Source organism: Callorhinus ursinus, unplaced genomic scaffold, assembly GCF_003265705.2.
Source record: "Callorhinus ursinus isolate GAN/ISIS: 27379988/994484 unplaced genomic scaffold, GSC_fseal_2.0 scaffold17, whole genome shotgun sequence".
Classification (NCBI taxonomy): Eukaryota; Metazoa; Chordata; class Mammalia; order Carnivora; family Otariidae; genus Callorhinus; species Callorhinus ursinus.
The window spans coordinates 3,024,191-3,052,010 of NW_027397079.1; the positions used below are offsets into that span (position 1 = coordinate 3,024,191).

At 40.2% G+C, this 27,820-nt stretch overlaps 1 protein-coding gene across 2 annotated transcripts in view; it reads right to left on the reverse strand.

Annotated features, from left to right (window-relative positions):
- The window catches only part of CSMD1 (CUB and Sushi multiple domains 1), a 2,052,675-nt gene that overhangs the window by 71,486 nt on the left and 1,953,369 nt on the right, over positions 1-27,820 (reverse strand). For both annotated transcript variants that reach the window (XM_073902260.1, XM_073902259.1), the window contains 2 exons: positions 23,468-23,662; positions 16,010-16,183 (listed from right to left, as the gene is read on the reverse strand). In XM_073902260.1, coding sequence (XP_073758361.1) covers positions 16,010-16,183; positions 23,468-23,662 — 369 coding nt within the window. The remainder of the gene's footprint in view (positions 1-16,009; positions 16,184-23,467; positions 23,663-27,820) is intronic.

The following is a 27,820-nucleotide window of genomic DNA, read 5'->3' on the forward strand; positions in this document are numbered from 1 at the left end:
TTGTAACTACCTTCATGCTTCCATCCAGTGGCTACAAGGTATGAGTCACTCATCAAATACTTGTGCCAGTGAATAGAAATAAAGCAACCTCACAGTTAACAGTGATGTCCTTTCCATTGTCAAAGTGTATCCAAATCCATTGTCTGTGAGGCGACATTCACTTACTTGACAATAATTTCATGACCATTTCCTACCAGCCAGCAATGTTCTTGGGCTTGAGATTACACAGAGGATAAGATACAGCCACAGACAGTAAGATACATCCATACAGAGAGTGAAAAAGAAATGGGGAGGTGGACCACGGAAGGGCCTGAGGGTGTGTGCACCTAGTAGGCTGGGGAGGAGATCAGGGCACCTCACCAATAGCGCACATCAGAAAGCCTAAAACAGGCAACATCTGAGGTCTGAAGGATGTGCATTCGTTAGCCAAGTAAAGATGATAGAAAGGCAGTCTAGTTGCTGAAATGAGAAATTTTATTTACATTTTAGTCTCTGTTAAAGTATGAAGACTATGGAGTTATATGACCAAATTGCCCATTTACTGCTTTTATCCTTCTCAGCTTAAGAACTGTACATCCTGTACTTTACTTCATGCACCTGCCACGATTTGAATGGGTTTAGTTATTACAGGTCCACTAAGTATAAACAATAGCAAAGAATAAGAAAATCTATTAACTGCAAAATATAAAAAGACATTGGAATGAGGGCAGTCCTACATGTTTCAAAATAAAATATCAACTCATTAAAACAATGTGATCATATAGCAAGCCCCACGCCATGACCCCAAGGTTCCATGTTTTTGTTCACTTCTTTGTTTGTTGTTAACATTTGGCTTCAGCTTAAACACAGATCACGAAATGTTTTTTATAGGCAATTCTGTGGCCAATATAATCACACCAGGAAGTCAATTCTTGAGAAGTACCAGTTGGAAATGCTTTCAATAAAATGTGGAAAGAAAATCCTGGGAGTGATGAGCATGAGCCTGCTTTATTTCTATATCAATCCTGCTAATGAGCTTAGTAATCAGCCACTAAGCTGAACCCAATACCACCGACTGGCAGCAGGCTGAGGAACAAGGCAGAATGCTAAAAAATTGTAATTCCATAGAATTTTTAATTCAGGAGATAGATAGGTTTAGAGACCTACCTTAAAGGAATTGCCAAATTTCCTTCTACTTCAAATATGAATTAGCAATTCCATTTCTCCCGTGTTTCTGGAACTCTACATTTTCTCCATGTGCAGACTATGTATGACTCTGAAGTGGGAAATTCACCAACTCTTAAAGCTGATTCTGAATCAGTGGCAGAATCAAGAATTCAATGCCAGGTTGGGTATTGTCCAGGTCTGGTCAGGTGATTCTCTGTACTCCACATGCTATACCATAAAAAAATACCATTCAAATTGGCCTATAAACACAAACTGAACAATGGACTAGGAATTCCACAAAATCTCAATACCGGTGAGATCTCATTTTTCTGTAGAAGAATGAGCTGGGTCAGAGGAATCTAGATGTTTCACCTTGTTTGCCAAGTGATTGTTTTTTATCATGAGCTTTGACAATCACTGTTTTATAAATTTATGCTCTTCTATATATAATGAAAGCTATATTATTGTTTTCATGTATAAACTGTTACTATATTTTGGTTAGAATGCCCCAAAATAAAAAAGGGGGATTGCTTTTCAAAATCTTTCTCTAAAGTTGGGTTAGGAGGGTTAAAATCTACCAAAGAAATTTAACTAAAACAGAGATTGGGAGCAAGGGACTGAAAGCTGCCCAGTTGACTTCAAAGCACACAAGGTGGGGACAGGAACGCCCTGTCACCAGGGAGGACTGACTTGGCTTCCTGGTGTCTCCCTGACTCAAGGTTCACTGCAAACTGGGCCAAGGGCAAGACTCCATGGCTGGGAAGTGGTCACTCTCCCTGCAGAGCCCAGGTTGCTGTCTGAAATCTTGGGGGCCAGCATATGGGGACCAGGCAGGTCAGCAATGCAGACTCTATCCACTGCCCCAAGGCCCACAGCAGGACCAACGCCCCCACCCAAGCAGCTACTTCTAGGTCCATCTAAATTCCACATTTTATCAGGTCTTGTCCAACACTTCTGAGAGGACAGAGGTGGTTTCCTGAGCTTGTTTCTGGTAGAGTGGATATTTTGGACACTCGTTCTTGAACAACCGGGTTCCTTCAGTGCGTGTTAAGGATTCTATCCATGCTCTCTGGAATGTGTATATGAAGCTCTATTTTAGAGCAGGGACCTTCTCCATACAGAGGATGTGAGCAATGTTTAGCTTCCTATAGTGCTTCACTATTTGTTTCTCATTCTGTAAACTCCTGAAAACAACCTTCTGAAAACACACTGGTGACTTTTCTGAGTGACTGACCCAGGGCATCTGATCTCAGTTGGCAGATTTACCTTAACATCACAACTTCCAACTTTCAAGTACTCGCAGGTAATGTATGTTAGAGTCTTCTACAATTACTCATGCTTCTGCGATTTTAGAAATGATTTCTGTGATTTGGAAATTTAACAACGTTCCATTTTTTTCACTTATTCCATAGAAACCCACTATACCAGTAGAAATGTTGGACACAAGGGGTGCCTGGGTGGTTCAGTCAGTTAAAGATCCAACTCAGGCTCTGCTCTGGGCATGGAGTCTGTTTGGACTTCTCTCTCCCCCTCTCCTTCTGCCCCCATGCCCGCCCCTGCTCTTTCTCTTTTTCTCTCTCTCTAAAAAACAGAAAAGAAAACAGAAATGTTGGACACGATATCTTCCATGGAACAGGTGTGCCCTACACAGACCTGGAGCCCTGCATCCTTTGGTGTGGAATCATGCCATTAACAGGAACCATAAAACTGGATCTCTCTCCCCCCATGAGGTCACATTCACACACATACACACACAACCCCCCCCCTTAGAGCTCACTACTGTAAGGTCACCTTTGCACTATGTCGGTTTGTATCTGTACTAATACTAATATTGACCTGGGGATTAAAACTAAATACATGTATACATTTTTAGAAAATCTACAAACCAAATATTCAACCTTTGTATTTGCTTTGTGATTACTAATACTCATTGCTGAAAATAAAATAATCATTATAAATGGCCAGGACCTGTATAAGAATTAGACATGCAATTTATTTCATTCTGTCCATCCCGGACACTAACACTGGCTTTGGGCTAAGGGCAAGGTTATTTGGCAGTGGATTCCAAAGCCAATGTACAAGCTCTTCTTGAGTATTACCAGTCATAAGATATCAGATGGCTCAGATCCACTTATATGCAGGGAAAACTTGCTGGCATTAAACACCACTGAATGGATGGATTTAAATCTTCAAATCGGTACATATTAAAGGAACACATCTGAATACTGACAGACAAAATTTTTATCTTCTGCACGTGCAATTTCTAGGGACAGTGCTCAGCCACTTTGCCTAAGTCAGAGAATATTTGGTACCTTGGACAGCACACAAACATTTCCAATGATGTGTGAGTATGGCACTTGCATGAGCCACATAGTATTTTTACATTAGTACATCAGAGGAGGGCCCAATGCTTACCACAAAATACATGTGCATCAAATCTTTGTTGACACATCTTAGTCAAAGGCAATTATTTTAAGCCATATTTAATACAAATAAAATTTCAGGATTTGGGTAGTCTCTAGGGCTTTCAGAAATTCTTCATCTGTCCCTCTTTATGTGGTTCCCCAAATAATCACTCTATCATTTCCCCCATGCCTGAAATTTCCTTCCCAAACTTGTCTTCCTATAATACATCTATGCGCCCCTCCTAACTCAGACCAAATCTGCCCTCTGCATACACACCCTAAAGGAATTACTGCCCATTTATGTGCACCTCAAAGATCTCCCTTATTTTAGGTTTCCCTGCAATAGAAGAATCTATTTCTAGTACAATCCATTTATAATATCCAGACTTCTAGATTTTTTTCTCTTTTGTTGTGTTGTGAATTCAGCAAGTAGAAACATAATTTTTCTCACTTATTTATCTCCTTTCTTAGATTATGAGTTCTGAGAGCAGTCTTGCTCCATACTCCAGCATCAAGCCTGTGCCCGACCTAGAGGAGGTGTCTGTACAAGGAGATGGCTTTGTTTCCGTGAGCGTGTTGCCATATGAGTGCAACACCCTCATCACCCTGTGACTACAAAGAGTACTTCCCAGGACATGGTCTGTTCAGGTAGACCGAACTTCCTGTGGCATCTAGATCACCTCCTGCACTGCTCTGCATCTTAGTTCCTTGGATGAATTTATTACCTTTCTGCTTGGTGAAAATCCACCCGTTCCTCAATGTGGCTTCCCTCATAGCACTCCCTCTCCCAGCCTCTCTTGCTCCTGCCCCAGCTTTCTCTCTGTTGCCATTCATTAATCTCAACTTTTTGTCAAAGTTATTTGGTATTTATCTTATTTATTCCTCTGATTATAAATTCCTGAAAAAAAGAAGACCTGCATCCTATTAACCTTTACATTCCATGCCCTATTTCCTGACGAATTAAATGAGTATTGTTAGATAATATTCAGAAATATAGACAGAAGTGCTTGTGGCTGGGGAGAGGATCATGACATTTATCTCCCAGCCACTGGTGGTGCATACATAACATGTGGAGATTAGCACGGGCTGTTTCCAAACACTTTACCTTCCCTGGTATCCTACAGCCTACATTTTACATGGGAGATTGTATAGCAAAGATCAGGGGTGGGGGGCATAAACTTCCTGCTCTAATACCATCTCTCTGCTGTAATGTAAGCAAGCATTACCATAATTGGCTATAATAATGTTTTACATGGATCTATCATAAAATACCAGGCATTTGAAGAATATTTTCTCATTTTGCTCTCTAAGAACTATGAAAAAAATATGGTCTAAATTATTATTTTGAATCATGTCATCTAGTCGTTTTACCATGTGAATGTCACGATGATATTTTATGTACAAAATAATTCAACTCCTCATAGGTCATTATAATATAGCAAAGGCAAACTTATTTCAAATACTAGCAAAACAATCTAGTAAAAAAAGATCATGATCTTTGTGTGAGAGACATCTTGATCTATCACTGACATCTCAAATACTACACATTAAAAAGGTGGCAAAGTGGGGGAGATGATGCGTCATGATGTGTGAAAAAAATCTAAATGATATAAATGTTATCAAAGGATTAATGTTGGTTTCTACAGCAGGAAAACTGGATTACAAATGTACCACCTCATTTAGTCTGTGTGCTCTCTGTTGGGTTCAGTGCAAACTACTACAGGGAAGATAAACAGAAGAAAATAATTAAGGGAGCATGGGAATCATAAAACTTCCCTGATGGATTGTAAGGTACCTGATGAGTAGATGTGGGGTCAGTATTCTCAGTGCTGAGTTCTCCAGCTCAGGGAGATGTGTAGCATTGCACAGCACAGATGGTAAATTAGAACAAGCCCTTGGTAGTTTGCAGAGCCTAGGGAAACCCCAGTAGTAATACAACGATGGTGATTAAGTGTGGGCTAAACTTGATGAAAACATACTCTGGTGCACACCGGCCTCACTTTGCCTGGAGTCTAGCTACCATATCTGCACACAGGGTCATCCGGCTCCCTTCATGGCATCCTGTCCCAAAAGTTCTGGCAGAGAATTCAGACTAGCAAGCTCCAACACAGCATGGTTCAGGATTGGAATGTTTGGCAAAGAAGATGACCCTTTATCTCCTTAAATACAGCTCTTGTGCAGATAGTCTCAAGCCTCACACTGTGAAAGTGCGGTCCGTCCGTGTGCTTAGCCATTTCTGCTTCAATGATCATCAGAGGAATCTGGCATGGCCTTCCCTGCTGGAAATTACTGGAAATAACCACAGGGCTACAACTGGAAATATAGTCCATGGAACATGGAAATAGAAGCAACATCTCAGGTAAAAGTATTTTTTCTAGCAACCATGAAAATCAATGCAATACCTCACCCCCAACATGGAAAAATGCTTTCATCAAAGTATTCTTTGGGCGCCTGGGTGGCTCAGATGGTTAAGCATCTGCCTTCGGCTCAGGTCATGATCCCAGGGTCCTGGGATCGAGTCCCGCATCAGGCTCCCTGCTCCTTGGGAGCCTGCTTCTCCCTCTGCTTCTCTCTCTCTCTCCCTCTGTCTCTCATGAATAAATAAAAAAAAAAGTATTCTTTGTTATAATGACAAGCATCAGAGACTTGGAATCAATGAAGCTCAAAGGCTAAAGGATCCTATGTAAAAGCCTACTAAGCTGGCAACTGCCCCAACTCTTCTTTGTATTCTGGGGCAGATCTAACATGTTAACAAATAATTAAAGGAAAGGTATTTCTTATATAGTCTGAAAACTATTTTTCTGCACAGTATTTGCTATTATAAATAAATGGATGGAACTATCCATCACTAATGGCATTAGCAACCGTGGTCCCTGCTTTTGGTAGATGTATTTAATTCATTTTATTTTTGTTTCTTTTCTTTTGTTTGTTTGTTTGTTTTTTCCTGTCTCTACCAAATGAGGCCTCATTAAAACTTAGACATCTCAATACAGGTCCTTATGGTTGGCACTACCCATCAATCAGGGCTGGCACTTGTATATAAAAAAAAATTACCAAAATTAGTTTATTCCATCTTTCATTCAATAGCATTTAAAATATTTGAAAATAGCTGTTATTTACTTTCTAACTTTTCTCTCTGCCAAACTGATGATCAGGAGTCTTCCAAACATTCCTCAACTATCATTGTTACCAGATCCCTCAACCCGGGAACATGCAGATTCCTCACTGCCCACTTAAATTATTTCATGGAAGTGAAACCATCATTCTGGATGCGGGCTTCCTAGCCAGAGAATGAGGTGGATCCTGTTCATGAAGTCTGGACATCAGCCTCAGGGCCATCTGGGCACATAAGAACTTTCTGTTATCCAAAACACCAAGTCCTTCCCTGTGCGCTAAGATTTCCTAATTTTCTTGTCGTCACGTACATTGGAAGGTATTTTATTTTTCACTTTGATTGAAGTTTTCCATTAAGTCCATTATTTCTGTATGTGTTTTGTCTATCATTCAAATTGAAAAGATCCTGAATCTATTGTTATTTATGTATTTTCACTCTTCCAGCTAGTATTATTAGGCCCCTACCCAAGATGTGAATAGAAGTCTTAGAATGGTCTAGAATGAGGGAGAGAACCATACAACCAGAAACCTTTCCAATGGCTTCAACCCAATAATCAACATCATTGTGGCTAGCCCCCCCAGCAATTGTGAAAAGACAACAGACAGCCCATGTTACACTTTCTTGACTGCAAGAGTCATCCTAGAAAATCTCGATCTACACCTTGCTGAAAATTTAGAAGCACCATTTCTAAAGAATATTACTAAATACCCATCTAAGAGCAATGTCAGACCAAGATGGATCCAGACTTGCATGTTATTTTGTGAAACTATATTATAAGCTCTTCATAAACATGCATCCCCAAAGATCTTACAAATAATAGAGTTGATGATCAGCTCTGTGTATCATCAAATTAACAGATCCATAGTTTCTTCCAGCTTGCTTCTTTCCTTTTCCTGTGAACAATCACATGAGACATTTCTCTCACTCTACAGTGCTTCTTTTTAATAGCGTCCCACAGGGGCCATGCCAGTGATTCAGCCACTTCCTCCTGGGTCCCCTCAGCCACTCCACTGAAACTCTAAAGTTCTCTTGGACAGACTCGTTTTCTCTCCTGGGGTCCTGGTTTCTAATATAAAAGCATGCTCTAACCTTTGCACACAGAAACGAGTTTTGACACAGACGACAGAATGAAGAGTTGGCTGAGCCTTTCTACTTTACTTGGACCATCCACTATTTTGATACCAACCACAATGAGTGAATTTGGTTCTTATTTCAACATAACTTCCCTATCGTCCTTACATTTTCATGATCTTGAATCTTTTCATTGTTCCCTGCTCATGGTGGATCCGTCCTTCACATCAGTGACCTTTACTTGTATTCCATTTGCTTAATACATCCTAGGGGAGTTGCTTTGCTGGCAAATTGAGTTTCTTGTGGAACATCTCGTGTAACTGTCTCTGTTTCTTTGTGTGGTTTCCCATTTTCTCCTCATTGGAGCAATTTGTTTCTCAAAGTCAGAGTTTTGGGGATTGTTTCATTTAGGGGATGTCTCTTTTTTAAAGTTGAAGCCATGGGATTATGTCAATTATTTTCCGGATTTTTTGGAAAATATTTTTACTGACTGTCTCCATTGTCATTATAAGTAATTTTCCATCCATGACCGTCCAGTTTACCCTCAGAGGGCCCAGAAGAACCTGAAGGTCATGCAAGATCATTCAGCTTGGTAAAAATCCAGATTTTCTGGAGATCCGTAAGCATGGAAAGGGACAAAGGAACAATTCAAATGACAAGAAATGGAAGGAAAATACTGGCAAGACTGGTAAGCAAGGGGTCTAGGAGCAGCAGAGAATGAGGGACAAGATTAGCTATGTGTAATGACTAAGGCACAAAACCCCCTTTGATGGTGTGTGCTTTGTGGTGAGGTCTATTCTTGTCCCTGGGCTCATTTAACTTCTAGTTAACCAAACAGTTCCAAATGATTGGTCAGAATTAGCAGATAGTACACAGCCTCTTTTATTCTATCTTGCTTCTGAGAAATGTAATTATAGGCAAAGTAACATAGCATTTGCTCAGATACACTAATTATATATCCTAATATTCAGAAATCTGTGTTCTAGGGTCAAACTGCCTAGGTTTAAATTCTGTTTGTGATATTGATTTTACAATGCTGGCCAAATTCTTCATTGTTCTAAGTTATTTCTCATCTATAAATAGGAGTGATAAGTACTTCCCATACATTCTTTTGTGTAATTTTACTTTACTATGTTATGTTAGTCACCATACAATACATCAAGAGTTTTTGATGTAGTGATCCATGATTCATTGTTTTCATATAACACCCAGTGCTCCAGGCAGTAATACCCAACACCCGGCTAACCTATCCTTACCCACCAAAACCCTCAGTTTGTTTCTCAGAGTCCATCGTCTCTCATGGTTCATCTCTCCCTCTGATTCCGCCCCCCTTCATTTTCCCTTCCTTCTCCTAATGTCCTCCATGTTATTTCTTATGTTCCACAAATAAGTGAAACCATATGATAATTGACTTTCTCTGTTTGGCTTATTTCACTTAGCATAATCTCCTCCAGTCCCAACCATGTTGAAGTAAAAGTTGGGTATTCATCCTTTCTGATGGCTGAGTAATTTTCCATTGTCTGTATGGACCACATCTTCTTTATCCATTCATCTGCTGAGGGGCATCTCGGCTCTTTCCACAGTTTGGCTATTGCGGACATTGCTACTATGAACATTGGGGTGCATATGGTGCATGTGCACATGTGTATGCTTCTATTCACTACATCCGTGTCTTTGGGGTAAATATCCAGGAGTGCAATTGCTGGGTCATAGGGTAGCTCTATTTTTAATTTTTTGAGGCACCTCCACACTGTTTTCCAAAGTGGCTGTACCAACTTGCATTCCCACCAACAGTGTAAGAGGGTTCTCCTTTCTCCACAACCTCTCCAACATTTGTTGTCTCTTGCCTTGTTAATTTTTGCCATTCTAACTGGTGTAAGGTGGTATCTCAACGTGGTTTTTATTTGAATTTCCCTGATGGCTAATGACGATGAACATTTTTTCATGTGTCTGTTAGCCATTTGTATGTCTTCTTTGGAAAAGTGTCTGTTCATGTCTTCTGCCCATATTTTGACTTGATTATTTGTTTTTTGGGTGTTGAGTTTGAGAAGTTCTTTATAGATCTTGGATACCAGCCCTTTATCTGTAGTGTCATTTGAAAATATCTTCTCCCATTCCTTGGGTTGCCTCTTTGTTTTGTTGACTATTTCCTTTGCTGTGCAGAAGCTTTTTATCTTGATGAAGTCTGAAAAGTTCATTTTCCTTTTTGTTTCACTAGCCTTTGGGGATGTACCTTGAAAGAAGTTGCTGTGGCCGATGTCAAAGAGGTTACTGCCTATGTTCTCCTCTAGGATTTTGATGGATTCCTGTCTCACATTGAGGTCTTTCATCCATTTTGAGTTTATCTTTGTGAATGGTGTTAGAGAATGGTCAAGTTTCATTCTTCTGCATGTGGCTGTCCAATTTTCCCAGCACCATTTATTGAAGAGACTGTCTTTTCCATTGCATATTTTTTCCTGCTTTGTTGAAGATTATTTGACCATAAAGTTGAGGGTCCATATCTGGGCTCTCTATTCTGTTCCATTGGTTTATATGTCTGTTTTTGTGCCAGTACCACGGGGTCTTGGTGATCACTGCTTTGTAATAGAGCTTGAAATCAAGCAACATTATGCCCCCAGCTTTGTTTTTCTTTTTCAACATTTCCTTGGCGATTCGGGGTCTTTTCTGATTCCATACAAATTTTAGGATTATTTGTTCCAGCACTTTGAAAAATGTCATTGGAATTTTGATCAGGGTGGCACTGAAGGTATAGATTGCTCTGGGCAGTATAGACATTTTAACAAAGTTTATTCTTCTAATCCATGAGCATGGAATGTTTTTCCATCTTTTTGTGTCTTCTTCAATTTCTTTCATGAGTGTTCTGTAGTTCCTAGAGTATAGATCCTTTACCTCTTTGGTTAGGTTTATTCAGAGGTATCTTATGGTTTTGGGTGCTATTGTAAATGGAATCATTTCTCTAATTTATCTTTCTACAGCTGCATTGTTAGTATATAATATAGCAACTAATTTCTGTGCATTGATTTTGTACCCTGCCACATTACTGAATTGCTGTATGAGTTCTAGTAATTTGGGGGTGGAGTCTTTTGGATTTTCCACATAAAGTATCATGTCATCTGTGAAGAGAGAGAGTTTGACTTCTTCTTTGCCAATTTGAATACCTTTTATTTCTTTTTGTTGTCAGATTGCTGTTGCTAGGACTTCTAGTACTATGTTGAACAATAGTGGCGAGAGTGGGCATCCTTGTCGTGTTCCTGATCTTAAGGGAAAGGCTTTCAGCTTTTCCCTGTTGAGGATGATATTTATTTCCTATACATTCTGATGAAGATTCAATAAAACTGAAAAATGCATTGTACATTTTTCATTATCAATAAATAATTTCATTCAAATTATTATATCCAATAAGGCATCTAGGTAATTTTTTGACTATGGTGGTATCCACTAGCTACTTTATCAAATATCTGTGCCAGACTAAGGACTGGAGCCTCTATTCCCTTGATCTGTCTGACTATTTTAGGATTTTCTCTAGCACTGACTTTACTTCTGTTCTCCTATCTGTTTACCTTAGCGGTGTTTCTATGTGTCCCATGGACATATATTCTTACTGAGTTATACCATGTTATCTATACATTGGCATTCCATTACTCAGGAAAAGAGATACCTTTCATTGCCATATTCCATGCACAGGCACACCTCATTCCATTGTGCTTTGCAGATTTTGCATGGTTACAAAAGGAAGGTTTGTGACAACCTGGCTTTACGCAAGTACATTGGTGCCATTTTTCCAACAGAATTTGCTCACTTCGGGTACCTGGGTGGCTCAGTGGGTTAAAGGTCTGCCTTGGGCTCATGTCATGATCCAAGGGTCCTGGGATCAAGTCCCTCATCGGGCTCCCTGCTCAGCAGGGAGTCTGCTTCTCCCTCTCCCTCTGCTGCTCCCCCTCCTTGTACTCTCCCTCCCTCCCTCGCTCTCTCTCAAATAAATAAAATCTTAAAAAAAAAGAAAAAGAATTTGCTCACTTCATGTCTCCATGTCTCATTTTAGTAATTCTGACAATATTTCAAAACTTTTCATTAGGATTATATTTGTTATAGTGATCTGTGATCAGTGATCTTTGCTGTAACTCTTGTCGTTTGTTTGGAGCACCACCAACCATGCCCATGTGTGATGGTGAACTTCACTGACATGCATGTGTTCTGACTGCTCTATTCACCAGCCATTCCCCCGTCTTGCTCCCTCTCCCCCAGCTGCCCTAGCCCCTTAGACACAACAGTATTAAAATTAGGCTAATAGTAACTCTGTGATGAGCTCTAAGTGTTCAAGTGAAAGAGTCACACATCTCTCACTTTAAATCAAAACTAGAAATGATTAAGCTTACTGAGGAAGGAATGTGGAAAACCTTGATAGGCCAAAAGTGAGGGCTCTTGTGCTGAACAGTTTGCCATATTGTGAATGCAAACAAAAAACCCTTGAAAAAATTAAAAATGCAACTCCAATGAGCACACAAATAATAATAATAAAGTGAAACAGCCTTATGCTGATATGGAGAAAGTTCTAGTGGTCTGGACAGAAGAAAAAAACAGTCACAATGTTACCTTAAGCCAAAACCTGATACATACAAGGCCTGAGTTCTCAATTCTATGAAGGCTGAAAGAGGTAAGGAAGCTGCAAAAGAAACGTACGAAGTTAGCAGAGGTTGGTTAGTGGGTTTAAAGAAAGAAGCCGTCTCCATAACATGAAAGGACAAGGGGAGGCAGCAGGTGTTGAGGGAGAAGCTGAAGCAAATCATCCAGAAGATCTAGCTCAGAGAATTCAGGAAAGTAGCTACACTCAACAACAGATTTTCAGTGTAGACAAAACAGCCTTCTGTTGGAGGAAGATGCCATCTAGGACTTTTGTAGCTGGAGAGACGTCAATGTCTGGCTTCAAAGCTTCAAAGGACAGGCTGACTCTCTTGTGAGGGCCTAATGCAGCTGGTGACTCTAAGTGGAAGCCAATGCCCACGTACCATTCTGAAAATCCTAGGGTGCTTCAGAATCATGCTTAATCTGCTCTGCCTATACCCTGTAAATAGAAAAACACAGCCTGGATGACAACACAACTGTCTACAACATGGTTTACTGAATATTGTAAACCCACTGTTGAGATCTAATGCTCAGAGAAAAAGATTCCCTTCAAAATATTGCTGCTCACTGACAATGCACCTAGCCACCCAAGAGTTCTGATGGAGACGGACAATGAGATTAATGTGGTTTTCATGTCTGCTAACACAGCATCTATCCTGTAGCCCATGATCAAGGAATCATTTCAACTTTCAAGTCTTATTATTGAAGAAATGCATTTCATAAGGCTATAGATGCCATAGATGGTGATTCCTCTCATGGATCTGGGCAAAGTAAATTGAAAACCCTCCAGGAAGAATTCTCCATTCTAGATGCCATGAAGAACATTTGTGATTCATGGGAAGGGGTCAAAATATCAATACAAATATGAGTTTGGAAGAAGTGGATTCCAGCCCCCATGGATGACTTTAAGGGTTCAAGACTTCATGGAGGAAGTAACCACAGATGGGGTGGAAGGAGCCAGAGAATGAGAATCAGAAGTGAAGCCTGACGATGGGACTGCACTGCTGTGCTCTCAGGATCAAACTTGAACAGATGAGGTGTTGCTTCTTGTGGATGAACAAAGAAAGTGGTTTCTTGGGATGGAATCCATTCCTGGTGAAGATGCTATGAAGACTGTTGAAATGCCAACAAAGGATTTGGATCATTACATAAACTGAGTTGATAAGGCAGCAGCAGTGTTTGAGAAGGCTGACTCCAATGTGAAAGAAGTTCTACAGGGGTAGAATGCTATCAAACAGTATTGCATGCTACAGAGAAACTTTTTGTGAAAGAAGGGTCAATCAATGCAGCAAACTTCAGTGTTGTCTTATTTAAAAAAAAAAATTGCCACAGCCATCCCAACTTAAGCAACCACCACCCTGATCAGCCACCAGCCATCAATACTGAAGCAAGACCCTCCACGAGCAAAAAGATTACAACTCACTGAAAGCTCAGGTGGTGGTTAGCATTTTTGAGCAGTAAAGTATTTTTTAATTATGGTATACACATTTTTTAGACAATGCTATTGTACATTAATAGACTACAGTATAGTGTAAACATAACTCTTATATGCAGTGGGAAACAAAAATTCATTGGACTTACTTTACTGTGATATTTGCTTTATCATGGTGGTCTGGAACCAAATCCACAATATCTCCAAGGTAGGAGTATATTATGAGTTAAATTTTCAAGTCTCAGTAGGAGCTGTGAAACCATATATACTGACTTCTGTTTACTCATTGGTTTATAAACATATGTGGCTGTGTCATATCTAATACTGTTCTACTAGTTTTTCTTTAAGATTCTTTGCCTCTTCCAATTTCATTATTCCTTATATTCCAGATCCAGGTTCTAGAACACTAATGTTTTATACATTATTGTCCAGATGTACTTACTCTTTTTTTTAAGATTTTTTAATTATTTGACAGAGAGAGACACAGCGAGAGGGAACACAAGCAGGGGGAGTGGGAGAGGGAGAAGCAGGCTTCCGGCGGAGCAGGGAGCCCAATGCAGCGCTTGATCCTCATGACCTGAGCCGAAGGCAGACACTGAACGACTGAGCTACCCAGGTGCCCCAGATGTACTTACTCTTTACCTTCAGTTTAAATTCCTTCTGAACACTCCCTCTCCCAAAAGGTTCTAAGACATACTGCATCACACTGGAGCCACACTTTTGGGCACCTTGGCCCCACCCACCGTGCAATATGTTGCTCATTCTTTCTATTTCAAAGTCCTACCTTCAGTCAGAAGATACCACAGAAAAGGTGAAGGCTTATTCAGGATCAGTAAGACTCCAGCAGACCCCATGATAGAACAGTTTCAAAAAATGGACGTGCCCCTCAAACTCCCTGAGGCGACAATAACCCTCTTACCTAATGAGGTTTTAGTCAGCAACACAGCCCTAATCAAATGTAAATTGTCACTGCTTTCCATCATCACAATCATACCACAGATGTAAATTTCTTAGATCACCCGATTCCCCTCTATGGTGCTAATGTTACTGATGAGAACCAAGAAGATCTACCCCAATGCAGCGCAGCCTTAAGGAGGGTGGTATTCAATGACCAGACACCCCATGAGAACGTTTCGGATGAACAATCTCAGAAGCATTAGCGACTCTCAACGCAAAGCACCACACATAGTCCAAGGAAGTTTCACGGTCTATGGAAAACCACACTAACCACACCCAACAAGAATATATGTGTACACACAAAGTAGTATGCTAGCAGCTTTCATGTAGGGATGACAGTGATTTCAAGAAAGCAGGTGCCATTTTATGGATAAGAGTGAGAAACTCCTTTTGTTGGTTGATTTTCTCTGGAATTACTACTTTTAAGTTTCACTCTCTCTCTGTTCCCCTCCCCCTGCAGTTCTCCTGAGTATTTCTTCGAATTACCTCAAGTAAAAAGAACACATTTTCCTATTCAAAATGTACTGGTCCTGGCTTCAGTCCTGAAGTGATTTCCAGCCCACAGAGAGTCAGAGGCTTAAGCTTTCCAGTTTCAATAGCTTTTGAGTGATTACAAAATTACTGAGATCCCAGAAAGAAGTCAAAAGGGCAAAAAACAGTTAACATATTTTACAAATTACTTGGAGACCTACAGGAGCATTATAAATCAGTATACTTTAAGCTGCCTATTCAACAATTTCCTTATGTTTATTCACAAAAGATTTTTTCAATGAAAAAATTTTTCCACTCATTTTTTTTTAAATTAGCATGCAGAAAAATTTCACCTTGGGGCAAAAGAAGAACAAGTTATTGTATGTACGTTCCATTTGAAATAATTCACTGTATTTACGTTGATTGATCTTACTTCCACTTACTGACACAATTTTTAAAGTTTTAAAAGATAAAGTGCGTCATATTTTTGAATATCATGTTTGTGTGTCCTAAAATCCTGATGACATTAAGTGCAGTGATATCCTCAGCACTCTGTAAAATAGTGTTTAAGTCACTTAAGGCAATAAGTGACTTTCATTTATTGGTCAAATTAAAAAAAAAATCCTTTAGCTACTTACAAAAGAAGTCCCAGTGTGAAGTGGAGTGCTGAAGCCTGAGGGAGGATTTAGTTGTGGGAGCATTTATAGCAAGAAGTGTTAGGCTTTACCCAACCATACTGTATTTTTAAGGCTTATGTGAATGAAAGTGCCAGATGATAGATGAAGTTACCCAGACATCGTGTTTCCGTGCCACTCCAGAGTCCGTTGGCTAAGCATTCTCTGACATGAGACCCCACAAGGGTGTAGCCCGTGTTGCACATAAATATGGCCGTGGCCCCATAGACTGTCAGTGTACCAATCTTGTTACCATTTGGGGGAAAGGAGAGGGTTCCACAGGAGATCACTAGAAGGAAAACAGAAAGTGAATATTATTTCAAGTCCATGGATTATTCTTTTGCTCAAAAATGACAAAATCTTCAGTCCCAATGTTTATTAGGGACAGGGATGTCTGCTTAGGGTTGGGTAGGTCAACCACATAGAAAGCTTAATTTTCCTTCTCTTACACCTTTGAAATGAAAATCTGAGCATTTAGAGCAGATTATAAAACTGTGCAGTGTATAGACATCCCACAAGCAGGCCAGTCAAACGTGTGGGCTCCCTGCCCACCCTCCTGTGTGCAGCAGCCGGGAGAATGACATGGCAGGTTCTGGACACGGGTGTGGCCTTTGGGAATTAAGGAACGAGAGTGATCTTCCACAAGTCAATTAACTGCCGCACAAAACTGAGGATGCTCGCTCCAATGGAAGGCTTGCATTCACCGTTTCTTTCATTTACTTGCATGATTTGTTGGGATTGAGAGTTGCATAAAAATGCTGACTACGCGGCCATGTGGAGCCTTTCTTTCCTTTTTTTTTTTAAAGATTTTATTTATTTATTTGACACAGAGAGAGACAAACAGAGATCATGAGAGGGGAGGAGGGTCAGAGGGAGAAGCCGGGTCCCCGCTGAGCAGGGAGCCCGATGTGGGACTCGATCCCAGGACCCTGGAATCATAACCTGAGCCAAAGGGAGACGCTTAACTCACTGAGCAACCCAGGCATCCCTGAGCCTTTCTGAAAATTATAAAAATACAAAATCCAGGCCTTCAGTCGTTGTAGCTGGGGTGACTGTGCCCCCATGTACATCTATTTTCCCAGCATGATCATTAAGAGGGTCCACTTTCAACAAGATGACTACAGTTGGGGAGATAGAATTAATGATCGCTTTCATTATTTATCCTTATTGCACCACCCAACTCCCCACATTCCAAACCCAGAAACGTTTGAGCAAAAAATGTCCATGGAATCTGACGGGAAGAAGAAACCACAAAGTCATCGAGGCCAACTGCACCACAGGGGCTTATGTGCGTCCCACACACATAAGAACCAAGGGTTTGAAGCTCACTCTAAGAGCACAAGGGAGTTCCCGCTGCACTGAGTTATTCGCAAGGGGCTTAGGGCAAAGGTGGCAAGTAGCTAACAATACCAAGTCCCTATTAATAGTAAACTGATCAGAGGTGGTAAGACAGCGATTCAGAACACAGAGCTGGCTGCAGGCTACTCAGGTTCAAAGGTGCCTTGCCATTGCCTCCTCCAAGTCCCTGGGCTCTCATTAGCTCCTCTCTCAAGGGTTGAGAGCAATGCTTGCCACACAGAATTGTGCACTGGATTCAAAGAGAGGACACATGCAAACAGCAAAGCCATGCCTTGCACGGGGCCTGGGCTCAGTCAGGGTTAACTAGCGCAAAGCAGACCTGGGACCCATTCTGTGAACTGACTCAGTGTGAACACCTTCACTGATAGTTTGAGTGAAGACAGAGTTTATGGGCGTGCTGTTTAGACCAGTCTTTTGCACTGGGGCCAATCTTACTCTGAGGTGTCGTGACTGTGGTACCTTTTCAAGCAGACAGACACAGCCAGGTGGTATGTGTTCTAGGGGGATTGTTCACCGAGAATTCGGACAATTCAGCTCCAGAGGAGGTTGTGATCAGAACGTTACTGTTGTTGATTTACTAGTTTCTGGGGTCCCTAAACTCTTATGGGGTTACATCTCATGCATTTAGTAATATTGTTAACATGTCTGCTGTACCGAATGTTAATGAATTCCAAGTGTTAATTTAATTTAATTTAATTTTTTTTACGATTTATTATGAACTTTCAATTAAGTTTTTCCCTAACACACTATGAACTTCACCTTGAGTTATGGTATTTAAAGTTCCATGCATAGCCATTTAGGATAATTGGGCCGTGTTTTGAAACTTCTGCATGGGTCAGAAAAGTGTTAACCAGCAATGAATTCTGAGCACATGTCCTCAGAGGTGTTGACGCATCTTCAGTGGAAAGACTAGCAGAAAGGCTCACTCTGCTTTGTTTCTGTCCCATTCTTTCGGCCTCTGTTAAAAATACCCAGGGAATGAATATATTTTAGGTCTGTCCTCCACTAAGGTTCACTAGACTGTAAAGAAGAGCTAATGGAGCAAACTTTTAGCTTTTCAGCAGCTGAATAATGGGGCCTCAGATGGTAGAGTTTCAGTTGGCAGGAAACCCAATACATTAATGAAGATAGCAGCACTAATTTGGAAAAGCTACCCTAATTGAAAGGGAGAACTCCCCAACACAGTCTCACTCACACACACACACACACACACACACACACACGCACGCTTTGTCAAACACCCAAGGTAAAGCCTCATTTCCATGTTCCTTTCTCCCCTCAAGTTTTCAAAATGAATTATTTGCCTCTTTCCCTTCCATTAAAGACATATTCATGCACACAGTCTAAAGTACCTCCTCTGAGTTGTCAAAGTGTGAATCACACACAGAGGATGCTCAGCTGAAGGCATGCCACCTGCCCCCCAGCTCTGCCCTGACATTCTGTGCCTACTGTATTCTCTCACTGTTCCCAGGGATGGCAAGCCATGTGTCTCTCCCCATCCGCCAAGGGAATCCTCCTTCCTCTTGTCTTTAGTTCCAAGAGTACACTCATTTTGAAAACCTTGACTTTGAAAAAAATCATATTGTGACATAGCATTTCTCATGCCTGTAGGGCCAGCATTCCTATCAGAAATATGGATATTATTAGGGAGTGTGGCAAATAAATATAAGGTCAAGAGTAGGGACTTTCAAATACATTCTATCTGAAAAAGGCCTACTGAACATGCAAGGTCAAGGGATACATGATCCTTTGTAACTCTGTGAAGGCATGCTGCGTAGACCACAGTCTGGATTCACTGTCTTAAGCCCGGAGGAATGAAGCCAAGAAGCCTGGATATAAGTCAACAAGAAGGCCTTGCTCAAAGTGAAAATATTCAAACATGAGATCAGCTGCCCCTGGGCTCATGAGTGCCCCTAGAGTTATTTAATGCCAACCGGACATTTACTTGTGAGTACATTATGAAGAAAATTCAACTTTAGGTTGCTCTGAATGATGATCAATGTCCACTCCAATATAGAATGGAGTGAGAATGTTCTTTCTGTAGTTTCTTAGGACAGATGAAGCAGGTTGATGGACAAATACTCCCATGTGCTTGCTGTGTGCATGAATCCATTTTTAATGGAAGGGAAAAAAGCAAATAAAGAATTCATTTTAAAAACTTAATGATCATCCAGGTGCACCCCCAGTTACAAATAGAAGGTTATCAAAGACTGACCTGCCTACTTCACCATTTGATCCAGGTCTAATTTAAGAGAACTCTTTAAATTAGCAGTTAGGAAAGAGCCACAGTCCAGAATTCAGGCTGTGCTCTCTGAATATCTACAATATAACGAAATCCTGGTGTAGCGCTGTCTGTGAGTTGCATATAAATTTAAAATGCAAAGATGGTTTCTTTTTGATTCATGGATTTCTGTGATAACTACTTTTCTTTTTTTTATAAATATTTTTCTTACTTTTTTAAAGCAACAAGTCAAACAATAAAGAAATGTAACAAGAAGAAAGCAATATCCTCCCCCTTTGATGTAGTCCTTGTACTAGGGAGATATACGGACACCCCGGAGATGGAACTTTAATCTGCTGTTCTTGTCTCTTTAGGGATAACCATTGGAAGTTGGTTCTTCTGAAAGAGAGTGACTGCAAAGCTCACAGTTTCATGGTGGGACTAGGTCCCCTGCCTTCTTCACCTGTGTTTGGTCTCAGGTAGCTTGGAATTAGGATAACACAAACCCTTCAAAAAGTATTCTGCTTCCAGGATTCATATAGGGTTTTTCTGAGTGTATGTTGGCAAGGTAGGGAAATAGGAGATAAATGTAATTTAAGCATTTTAAATATAAAATAAAATGAAAATGTGTTATATAGCAAGAATGAACTAAAACATACCTTTATTTTTATTTTCTTATAGAGCCCAGAAAATATCGTATACATGTTAAGGCTCTAAATTTTTTCACTTTATTTTTGATAATAATTAGTCATTACTATTTATTGAAAAATGGTATCATGGTAAGGTGTAATTATCTTATTGTTATTTCAAATAAATGAATAATGATTTTTTCCATTTAAATTTAAATGAATTAATATAAACACATTAAAATAATTTTTGATTTGAATTTGTGTTAAAATTTTAAAAAGGTTTTTGGGATCTAGTGGACAGCAGAGTTCAAAGATAGTACCCTAAGATTTCTGCTCCCTGTAAAATCCTCTCCCCTTGGTGTAGGCAGAACCATGATGAGGTTATGAATGTTTTCTTTGAGCTAATCAACACGGGATTATCTGTTGGGACTGACCCAGTGAAGGAGCCCTTAAAGGAACTGAGTCCTTTCTGGAGCCAGAGATTTGAATCACCAGAGTGCCTGGAGGGATGGGCAGTGCATTGGAAAGAGCTACACATGGCCTCCTGGGGCTGAGGGCATTTCCTAGTCCACAATCAGCAACAGTGTGAGGACTCAGCCCTAAATTGCATGGACACGAATTCCATCAACAAACAGTGTGGCCCATCTTCCCCCAGTTGGGGCTCCAGATAAGGACACAGCCAATACCTTGATCTCAACCTTCAGCAGAAGACCCAGCTAAAAGGTGGCAAACATCTGCCCCTAGAAACTCTGACATAACAAATCTGTGTTGTTTTACATTGTATTTTAATGATTCTATAGCAACAGAAATGAAGACAGGTCCTCAACAGTGTTTAACACTATGAGATGCCTGGGATGAATGACCTTGAGAACCACTACTGTCCAAGAGGCTGGGGTATATGTCCCATAGAGGTTTATAGAATGGCATCGGTGAGGGGGTTTCTAGGCTTGTGTTCTCTGGAAACACTTCCAGAACACTGCAACCAAAGAGAGGACTGGGGAGGGGGAGGGGAAGACTGTTGAGTTTTCAGATCACACCACAATTTGAACACAATGTTAGGCATTGTGATATCTCACTGACACATCAATGTTCTGAAACGAGTAGAACACCTTTGATACTCTCTTTTGTTAGTACAAAACTTAAAAAAAATCGGTAAAGATATAAATTGATCAAAAATATCCATATCAAGTCTTTTGGGGGAAAGAAAACAGAAAAAATTCAGTTTGGTCACAAAAGTGATGATAGGCTTGGTGTCAGCTTTCTCTACCCACTGATAACATGAACAACATGAAGCATACCCCTGGGCACATAAGTGGGTGTCTAACACCATTTTCCACCAAAAGGGCTCCTTGGAGAATGGCTGATTCCATGTCTAGGCCAGAAAAAAAGAAAAAAAACCTCAGGATGAACATAAAACATCCTGTCTTTATGAGAAAACAGGGACAACCTCAAAGACATTAGAAGGACAAGATGGAGTCAGGTAAAATGGACTCTCTCTGGCCACACTGTGATGATGTGAACTACCAACCTGGATAAAAAATAAATAAAATAAAATAAAAGCACACACAAATAGCAAGCAATGACTTCATGGACCTCCCTGACTCTGGACAAGGCCACATATCCATGATGACATTCAAGAGAGACAAGTAACAAAGTGTGATATAACAACTCATGCCACGCAAGGCCAGTCAATGAACAGCTGACAATTTACGAAAAACATCTGTGTGCTAAGTCGGTAGGAGATATCCCCACACGCATGGATTTCTGGCTTTTGTTCCTGGACCAAACTCAGTATTCAATCACCAGATTGAAGTCTATTAGAGTCAAAAGGACAGACTTTCTAGAATTTCAGAAGGATGGAGACAAAAACACAATTTGTGGATGGTAGGACCCCAGTGTTGCTTTCTTCCACCCAAAAGAAGGTGGAAACTTGCTGCTAAGGAGGTTGGTTCAACAATCAGGAAGGCCTGGTTTTGTAAACACTCTTCTAAATATAAGTCTTCTTGTAAGTGTCAGTTCTGGAATGGAGATTTAAGCCTTTAGTATAAAGTGTGGGGCATAGCAAATATCCACGTGACACGATCCTCCCCTTGTGCCCCAGACAGCTAGAGAGATGAGCAAAAACTAGACTGGACTGTTGCATCCACAGAAGTGAACTTCCCACTCCCAAGAAGTTAATGTGTGCCTATTTTTAAGACTCTGATTCAGTTCAAAACTGACAAAAAGGGTGTTGGCTAGAAAAGTCTGAGATAGGCAAAAGGTAGAGGCTCCCAAATCTTTCTCCTCCAGTCTCCTTGCTGATCTTAATTACTGAGTCTCTGAATCACAGCACTGAGCTTCACATTGGGTGCCTTTGAGGATGATGGGCATGGGTGTGGGAAGGGGGGATGCACTAACTCAGATGGAGGGGAACACAGAGGAAATACACTATGAGTTCAATGACCAGATGAGTCAAACCAGGACATTTGTGAGAATGACCAGGAACCATTAATAATTACTCTGGAAAACAGACTTCAGGCAGTTTGGGGACCTAGGGGTGCTGTCCACCTTGACTATGAGTGAGCCCCTGAAGTTCACCGACCCTCCCTAATTTATCTTTGTGTTCTTGGTGAAGAGCTTAATATATGTTTATTATCATTGGTTCTATTAAAAGTTGAATTAGAATGACCATATCAAAGGCAGCAAAGCATTAATTCTTCGGTCCTTTTCTGGTTTTATTCTGGTTTATTCTTACAAAGTTGTGTGTTTTATACATTTGACACTGGTCTAACTACTTGATTTGTGCATGATAATTTCCCGTGAACAACCTGCTAAAGAGTGTGTGTTAAATATATCAGAATCAAATAGTGCTCTGAACAACACTAATATTGTCTTATTTTTCTATTTATTCATATTTATTATGAAACCCACTCAAAGGCTTAACCACTTATCTTGTACCTATGAGAATAATAATCTCCCTTTTCAAGACAGTCATTATTTGAGCATACAATATCTTTAGCATAAATACTATTTCCCACGATCCTAATTAGAAGTTTTGAATAGTCAGTGCATGGAATAAGAGTTATCTTTTTAAAGATAGGCCTGGATCTGTTTTTAGCTGATTTGAATATTTGAATATTCTAATATTTTAAAGTATATAAAATGCAATCATTAATAAGGAAAAGACAACATTCAACATTTAATCCAGCAGTCAGGTTTTAAGCATGTCACATAAAAATCCATATTCATCATTATAATGACAAGAAATACCATTTGGTTATATTATTAATCTATAGGGCTTACAGGGGTGGGTTAAAAGGTGGTTGCCAGTGATGTCAATCATTCAGAATGGCTATGTTATCTGGTAAGGGTACCCGCCACTCACCTCGACATCTGGGTCTCTCTTCGCCTATGCTCCAAGTTCCGTTAGCTTGGCACTGTAGCAGCCTCGGGCCCTCTAGGCAATAACCAGGACTGCAGCTGAGCACTACCTGAGAACCATACTCATTCAACGATCCTGAAACCAGTCTCCAGGTGACGTGATCTGAGAGCTGAGCTTCAATGCTGGGACAAGTTACCGCTAGAAAAGAAACATACTTAACATCACCATTTTTTTTTCTCAAGGGATCAGATCATGTTTGCTTTTAATGGTAAGACCCTTCTATACGAAACTGATCTTGCTGTGCAAAACAGAAGCCATTACCTATTATTTCAGGTACTTTTCTCTACTACCTAGTCACAGAGGGACAATCATGGATATAAAATGGCCTTGATAGCCTCATTGCAAGGGCATTGATGATCTTGCAGTAAAATTGTGATATAAAGGGCAAAATCACCCACACAAACTTGCACAGTATATTTGGGTGGAAAATCTTCATCAGATAAACGAGCACATGCATAGAAAAATATTACATATAATTTGTCTCCATTTCCTCTGAGAAACTTGGAATAGAATTGAGCAATTGTAAACCAGCTTGGACACATTAGAAAATCGGATGCCCTCATTCCCTTCCTCCCTATGAAACACACCTATATAATATATTCTGTATGTTACTGGATTTATACACACACAGCTTTTATATGCATACTGCATTAATACTGCACAGATAAATGTTTAATAGATCTCAAAGGAGACAATCTTTCCCTGCTCTTAGGAGAAAGCCTAGAATGACACTAACTACTTAATAAAGAGCAGTAGCTACAAATATAACAATGGTGATAATAGCAAAGGGTTTTTTTAATTGGTCTTGCCATTCTCCTGGAGTGGGCTTCAAGGGATCTGCAAATATGCTGAAAATATATGTAAAATTTAATGTTTGTGAGTGTATATTTTCTGAAAGGTACAATAATATTTGAAATGAATTTTACCAAGTTAGAACTCCACTTCTTCAAATATGAACATCCATCACAGTAAATCATCTTCAGAATTGACCCCACAGATTAATTTATTGAGCCTGGAAGATGTAGCTAGAGAAACCATAGCTTTTTCAGAATGATATTAATAAATAATTCTATTTATTTAAAAGTAAATTGAAAAGTAAATTCTATACAAGTTTATTATAACTGAATTAGGCATATCCAAATGTAACAAAAATCTCATTGAATCTTCTATCAGTAAGTTACCAATACTATGTGCAAATAAACTGAAAAAAAGGACTTTCTGTATTATTATGATAATATCAATGAGGTTTAAAATGTGAAAAAGATTTGCTAATTTAAAAGTAATCCTTAGATCTATTTCTCTTAAATATTTTTAAATAAAATGATTATCCAAAATTTATATGGATTCAAAATGGATATTCAAAAGTCCTACATGTGAGACTGAAAACCATAAAAATCCTAGAAGAAAAGACAGGCAATAATTTCTTTGACATCGGCTGTGGAAACATTCTTCTAGATATGTCGCGTTGGCAAGAGAAGCAAAAGCAAAATTAAACTATTGGGACTGCACCAAAATAAAAAAGCTTCTGCACAGCAGAGGAAACCATCAACAAAACAAAAAGACAACCTACTGATTGGGAGAATATATTTGCAAAAGATACACCCAATAAGACATTAATATACAAACTATATAAAGAACTTATATGACTGAACACCAAATCACCCAGTTAAAAAATGGGCAGATGACCTGAATAGACACTATTCCAATGAAGATTATAGAGGGCCAACAGACATATGAAAAGATGCTCAACATCACTTACCATCAGGGAAATACAAGTCAAAACCACCATGAAATACCACATCACATCTGTCAGAATGGCTAGAATCAAAAACTCAAGAAACAACAAATGTCGGTCGGGCTGTGGAGAAAGGGGAACCCTCATGCACTGTTGATGGGAATGCAGATTTCAGTCACTCTGGAAAACAGCATGGAGTTCCCTCAAAAAGTCAAAAACAGAATTACCATTTACTCCAGTAATTCCACTACTGGGGATTTAACCAAAGAAAACAAAAACACTAATTTGAAAAGATACATGCTCCTCTGTGCTTATTGCAGAATTATTTACTATAGTCAAGAATCTGGAAGCAGCCCAAGTGTCCATCAATGGATGAATGAATAAAGACGCTGTGTATGTGTACACACACACACACACACACACACACACACACACGATGGAATATTACTCAGCCATAAAAAAGAATAAAATCTTGCCATTTGCAATGACATGGATGGAAGTAGAGGGTATTATGCTAAGTGAAATAAGTCACTCAGAGAAAGACAAATAGCATCTGATTTCACTCATATGTGGAATTTAAGAAACAAAACCAATGAACAAAGAAAAAAGAGACAACCACACTCTTACATATAGAAACAAAGTGGGTGGTCGTCAGAGGGCAGGTGGGTGTAAGATGGGGGAGAATGGGTGAAGGGGATTAAGGGCACACTTATGGTGATGAATACTGAGTAAGGTATAGAATTGTTGAATCACTATATTGTATACCCGCAACTAATATAACACTGTATGTTAATTATCACTAAATAAAAAAAAATTATATGGATATTCAAGCATTTTACCTAATGATACAAGTAAGAATTTTCTCTAACTGTAATACCTCAGAATTCCAGGCAGGAAAGCAATTTCTGAAAAGTCTTTAGTGCCTATAACCTTGTAAATCCATAACTCAGCTTCAGTCCCAATGCCTATTTCAAATAAAATTCATTTCATTTCACCAAGAAGGGTGCTTCTAAAATGGACTTGATTGTTTTCAGTTGCCTGAACTAACTCTTACAAGCTCTGCTTCAGCCAGGAAGGATCCAATGGGGCATGCCCAGTGGAATCGGTCGTTTTCTTGGAGGTAATATTACCTACAGTGGTGATCTGCAAATTCTGGATGATTACCTCTTCCTTTGTGAAAATGCTGTTTGGTTTGCTTTGCAATTATCTGATTCTGGTTTAATTGTTGGCTTGAATCTCTTTCTCCCTGGCAGGCTATAAGCTCTTTCACTGTTTACACTGTCTTTTCACATTTTTTCCTTGAGTATAATGTTTGCCCTTAAACAGGTGCTGATGACATATTTATAAATATGTGTGTGTGTGTGTGCACTTCTACTTTGGAAAATAATGTACTAAGAAGATGTAGAAGAAAACAACAAACAAACAAACAAACAAACCCAAAGCAGTGGAGGTGATCACAGCATGGGGATGGAACCTGAGTAAAGAGAGAAGTGAGACTGGAATAGATATTTAATGTGGAAGTCCACCTGGCCTTTTTTTCTCCAAAGAGGGGACAGGGGGAGGTTCTTAGAAATTGCTGAGAAAGTCAATTATCATATGGTTTCATTTATTTGTGGGACATAAAAATACCATGGAGGACATTAGGAGAAGGAAGAGAACAATGAAGCGGGGGATACTGGAGGGGGAGATGAACCAGGAGAGACGATGGACTCTGAGACACAAACTGAGGGTTCTAGAGGGGAGGGGGTGGGGGGAGGGGTTAGCCTGGTGATGGGTATTAAGGAGGGCACGTTCTGCGTGGAGCACTGGGTGTTATGCACAATCAATGAATCATGGAACCCTACATCAAAAACTAATGATGTAATGTATGGTGACTATCATAATTAAAATAAAATAAAATAAAACAAAATAGCCGCCATTGTGATTCTGTTTAATATTTTCAAAGATGCTCCGAGGGAGCAAGACTAGCAAGCGTCTGAGTATGAGCGAGCGAGGGCATGGCCTGGGCGCTGAAATCCCAAGGAAGGTAAAGCAGGATAGTGTGAGAAGAGAGTTTCCTCCAGGCAGCGGGGAAAAGGGCCCCTCGGACAGTCTTCTCTACATGCACGTCCACGCTCACATGCAAACCACACCAGCAGCCCCAGAAACCAGTGAGCCCTGAGCAGGTGTTGCCTGTAGGGGGTGGGGGTGTGTGTCACAGGAGGCTGCCCGCCCCCCCCCCACCACCACGCCATGGCCTTGGCCCTCCTGCAGGGGAATTCCCAAACCTGTGCCCAAATTCCGGGCCTTGTGTGAAGAAATGGCACTTGAGTCGACACAGGACACTTTGCAGGCCCCAAATACTGCCTCCAATCTCCCCTGGGTGTTTCTGTGAGGTGAGCAGCCCCAGTCTCCCAGGTCAGAACCTGACTCCGGTTTCCACGGCTTTTCTCCCCACACCATCCCCTTCTCCTGCACAAGCTCACCCCACCTCCTTACCCCTCGCCCACAAGCTCTTAATTTTGGTGAAAAACTCCACCTGCATGCCCTTAACCAACTGAGCCACCCAGGCGCCCACCTGC